The sequence below is a fragment of the Rhamphochromis sp. 'chilingali' genome (genome assembly GCF_963969265.1).
Source record: "Rhamphochromis sp. 'chilingali' genome assembly, chromosome: 21".
NCBI classification, from domain to species: domain Eukaryota; kingdom Metazoa; phylum Chordata; class Actinopteri; order Cichliformes; family Cichlidae; genus Rhamphochromis; species Rhamphochromis sp. 'chilingali'.
This window is the reverse complement of record NC_137949.1, coordinates 4439073-4444248: the sequence shown is the minus strand read 5'-3', so window position 1 is coordinate 4444248 and position 5176 is coordinate 4439073. Positions and strand designations below refer to the sequence as shown.

Below are 5176 nucleotides of genomic sequence, written 5' to 3'. Positions count from 1 at the left end.
CTCAGACCGATCGTTGCATAGTACAAATATGACACCACAAAAATAAATAATTAACTTCACACAACATTAAATAGTTCCAAACTTAAGAAGTAAATTTTCAACCTTGTTTAAGTTTCAGCTGTAAAATAGCTTCAAGAAGGCGCAAACCCGGCCACCAGCATCTGAAATACTCAAAATCTAAACCACAGTAGCGCCAAGGGGAAGAAGAAAGAAAGTCTCCTGACGGTGGAAATATCAGAAATTGTAGTGGAAAAAACGCGCCATCACCATTTGGCCCCTGACCAAGAAAAAAATGCACAACACTCTAAATTTAAGGGGGAAAAAATCATCTTTTTCTGATTCTTAAAAAGAAAAAAAATCAGATGAGGCAGAATGATTAAAAAACAGAGAAGAAGAGTCATCTCACCATCAATGTCATCACCTGTTAACACATAAAAAGCCACAGACAGACGAAAACACTGCACAGCGCCAAAGAAAGAACACCAGTGACCACAATTAGCCTGCAAAAGCTGACTCTTGTTTAGGAAAGATGTCAAATCTGAAAATGTAAAGGGGAAAATATCCAGAAAGTTTCTGCTCTGGGGCTTAAAAAAACAAACAGAACTGAGCAAAGTGAGCAAGAAAAGCCGCATTTAAAACACTAAAACGCATCAGTGACACAGCGCTCAAATCTGCTCTCACATCCTGACTTTTCTTTGGAAAAAAAGACTGAAAAAACTGGAGCTCCTTACAACTAGTGTACGGTGGTTTGAGCTGTGAGCAGTTTAAACCAAACAGACATATGATGATAAAACAGTGCAAAGATGACATTATTAGGGAGGGGGGGTGGAGGGGGCTGCACACAAACCCAGAGGCCACAGCCTCCAGCGCCTCAGATTTCACTGCTCAGAAGGAGAAAATGTCACAACCTGAAACACCAAAGACCCTCACACAGTCAGTCAGGCTTCAGCAGCCTTAACGCGACCTCCGGTTGCATCATTTGACAGTTTTTTCACCGAGACGCGCATAAATCTGCACGTGTAAAAGCTGTAACGCACAGGTTGAATTTTTTTTTAATCCCAGATGTGTGCGTAAACAAGAACAACTAAAACTCCAGGAAAACATAAACGGAAACACTCGTGTGGATGAGGTGGGATATCGACCTTAGCCCACAAATGAATCAAATGATGTTTGCTCTCCATAAAACCATAATTCAGAATCTGATTAAGAAAATCCAAAATTTAAGTTAAAATCTAGAAGAAGGAAAAAAGGTGGTTTTGCTGTTAAAAAAAAAAAGAACAATAATAATCCTAAATTGATTTTTGTGCTTTTCAGTGAAATCAGTGAAAACACGGACGGCAGGAATAAAAAAAGACAAAAGGATTTTCATTAGTTATGAATGTAACCTATTCTTTTATTTTTATTTTTTATGATTATTTTTTTCTTTTTTTTGTTCTTTTTTTAAACTTTTGTAAGCGACAAACACGGGAATAAGAATAAGACCACAATAGTATCACAACCATGAAAATTTTTTTAGAGACGACAATTAAAGGACAATCATTCCAAGTAGTATTAGATAATGAGGCATTTTTTTTCTTGTCAAACAAACGGGTTTTTACATCGTTCCTCCTTTTATAGAAAAACAGAAAAGCAAAAGCCCACATTCAACTTACAAATAGACATTTCTCTCTCGCTCGCTTTTTTTTTTACTAATAATACAAAAAGTAAATAAAAGGAAAAGAAGCGTGAACGTCCGTTTTTATCGGCGATCACGTTTACAGTCAAAGAAAGCACATCACAGGTTGCACTGCGGAAAATATCCATCAGCAAAACGAGAAATTTGTGCTCAATATTCAGCCTTGAAATCTGAATTTTCTATAGCACGAGCAGTTAAATTCAAAAGGTTTAAAAAAAACAGGCAACAGGAGGCAAAAAAAATCTCTCCAGCAGCACTAACAATCCTTCGCTGATGACGCTGAAAAAAATCGGCGCCACCAAACTCCATTTACGTTTCAGCTAATTTAAAAAGACTGCAAAAAAGCAATATAAATCTCGTTTAAATGGATATTTTCTGCAGTGAGGGAGGCATCATTCACTCCGTCATCCACACCTTCTCCCATCCATTCATTCAGTCCTTAATTCTTTCCACATTAGGCCTGTAGTGTTATGCAGCTGAATACTGACTCTAAAAATCCTAAAAAACCGATTCTTTGGTCTATAGAAAGTACATTAGCAGTTTTCAACTGGGAAATTAAACGAGTGGAGAAACAGTCTCGGGACTTTAAACTGCGGGAGGCAGAGTCGCTAGAAACAAAAAAATAAAAAAAATATATAAAAAATGTGTTTCAATTTTGTAAAATAAAATCACTCTCCGCCGCTTTTCTTCAACCCCGCATGATACTTATAATACTGCAAAAATGCGGGCAAAACAGGCTATCAGAGATATTATTATTATTTTACCTTTTTAAATCTTAAAATTAGACGAAACTATTTTAAATACATATTCTATAAAAGTAATACCTCCTCCAATAATAATAACAGAAAAAATCAGCCTGCAGCTCTCCTCACGCTCTCTGTTTTTTGTGTTTTTGTTTGTTTTGTTTTGTTTTTTTATCTCAGATCACATTGCACGTCGCTGACTGACAGTACTATACAGAGACAAACCCCGGACACTTATAGGAACAGACATTATGTACACAAAAATTAAAACTGCTGGAGAAGATGGAGCAGAAGAAGAAGCAATAATAATAATAATAATAACAATAATAATAATAATAATAACAATTAAGATAATAATAATAATAATAATAATAAAAAATACCTGGAAACTTCAGGGCTGCTTTCTGTTAGTTTCTCAGTGCTGCTCTTTTTTGTTTTGCAGTTTTAAGCCTCTTCTCTTTTTTCTATAGTAGGTAGTTTATAATAATTTTGTCATTTTTTGTACAATGTAAATGTTCAGTGTAAAATGTTCAACTTACAGTTCCAGTCACTTAAAGATTCTCACTCCTTCAGGGCAGAATGAGGGGATGGATGCATGGATGGAGAGGTGAGGTGGGATAAAGTGGAGGGGTGAGGCTGGGGGTGAGGGTTTGGGGTGTTAGTGTATAAGCGGGTTGGAGGTTGAACTCTGGTTCTGATGCGTAAAATAGTCAGACAACCCCCCGGAAAGTCCTGAGGAGAAGGCCGGCAGAGAGCCGGACAGAGCGGGCCTAAGAGAGTCACAGGGCAGCGAGGAGGAGGACGGAGCCTGCGGGGAATTGGAGGCCGAAGCCCGGGCGGCCTGCAAGGTGCCGCCGCTGCCGCCGGACTGCGTGGTCATGGACGGGTGTGGGACATGAGGGAAAAAGTAACTGGTCTGTCCGGCCAGTAGATTCACCGAGCAGGGGTTCAGGGAGTAAGTGGCCCCGGAGCAAGGCACGGAGAGGCCGCAGGGTACCGCCGAGGCCGCCAGGGCCGCCGCTGTCAGGTGGTGCGTCGCGTAGGGGAGATCCCCCCCGACCAGCCGGTCCATGCTGAGCCCGTTGGAGGATGGGAATGACGAGTGGTTGTTGCTCATGTTCTGGGTGAGCATGGTGCTGTAGGACATGGGATGACCCGGGTATCCCGATGAGGTCCCGTTGTAGCCGAGGGCGCCGCCTGCCCGCGGGTGGTGTAGAGAGAGGAAGGGGGACATGGGCCAGTACAAGGAGCCGGCTCGGTCCATGAAGGTCAGCCCAGAGGTCAGCCGAGCACCCCGCTTGAAGGCCAGCTTGGCTCGGGACGTGGTGGACCTCCGTCGGAGTTTCCCGGTAGTGCCGCCGATGAAAACGTCGTCGCTGCTAGGGTCCAGCATCCAGTAGTTCCCCTTGCCCGGGTCGTCGTAGTGCCGCGGCACCTTGACGAAGCATTTATTGAGGCTGAGATTGTGTCGGATGGAATTCTGCCAGCCCTGTTTGTTCTCCCGGTAGTACGGGAAGTTTTTCATGATGAATTCATAAATGCCGTTCAGAGTGAGCCGCTTCTCCGGACTCTGTCTGATGGCCATCATTATCAAAGCGTTATAACTAAAAGGAGGTTTTTCATACTTGCCGCTTTTCTTCTCTCCGTCCTTCCCTCCAGCGCCGCCGTCTCCGTCCTTTGCGTCCTTTTTCTCTTCCTGCTTCTCCTTCTCGTCCGGGCAGCTCTCCTGTCTCGAGGAGTCACTTTTAGAGTCCGCCTTAACGTCCGGCTGCGCGACGGGAAGAGGAGCTTTCTGCTCGGCTTCGTCCGCGGCGCCGGGCCGGTGGTGGTGGTTCTGGTGGTGGTGGTGAAGGTGGTTTTGGTGGTGATGCTGGTTCTGGTGATTGTTGTTGTCGCTTTGAACGGCCTCGGGCACCAAACTGTTTATACTAAACGACGATTTAGGAATCATTTTCACCTCTTTGCGCTCTCCCATATCCAACATCACCGGGCAATAAGGGGGGAAAATGGCAACGACCAAAAGCGACGATCACAGCTGGGTTTCAATCTGTCCTGTCTCTGCCTGCGAACCAGGACGGGAAGGAAGGAAGGGGGGATAGATAGGAAGAAAGAAAGTATAGCCCAACAAACTATTTCATGTTCGGTTTGGGGAGAAAAAAGGAAACACACACACAACACACATGTACACACACATCGATAGGAGACAGATAGCTGCAATTAATTAGGGAGCCACAGCCACTAAAGCAAGTAAAAAAAACATTGGTTGGACCTTTCCAGTCCTCAGCCAACCAGGGGAACATTAGTATTAAATATTAAGGCGTCCTCTGCGCTTTCAGCCAATCATGACGCACAGGGAAACACACACATCCACCAATGCCTTGCACGCTGCAAAAAATGCCCACCTTCCCGATACATTTCATGGTTTCTGTCCTAACGAATCGAAATTTGATCAAAATGAACATCGAACTGCGACAGGAACTAGTCTGTTTTTATGGTTTCCAAAGCGAATCGTTTGCTTCGAAATTTTCGTTGGATGTTAGACTATTTTTCTTCAAACTCGTGCTCCCTGTCCTCGTATTAATCTCATCTGCGAAATCATACCCTTGAACTGTAAACGGATTAAACTCGAATAAAAAAATTGAGATTTTTTAAAAACCCACTCGTTTATTCACCTGACATTTTTTTATAGAGAAAATGAAACTTTAGAGCCTTTTTACGCCGCCAAATCGGACACTTTTTACAGCGTAGAAAACACACT

The 5176-nt window shown here is 43.0% G+C and overlaps 1 protein-coding gene across 1 annotated transcript; it reads right to left on the bottom strand.

The window, feature by feature from the left end:
• Nucleotides 1-1354: 1354 nt before the first annotated feature.
• On the bottom strand, nucleotides 1355-4713 carry foxg1a (forkhead box G1a). The gene has a single exon (XM_080871815.1). It carries the CDS (start codon nucleotides 4400-4402, stop codon nucleotides 3077-3079), a length of 1326 nt encoding a protein of 441 aa, XP_080727941.1. The 5' UTR covers nucleotides 4403-4713; the 3' UTR covers nucleotides 1355-3076.
• Between the last annotated feature and the right edge of the window lie 463 nt (nucleotides 4714-5176).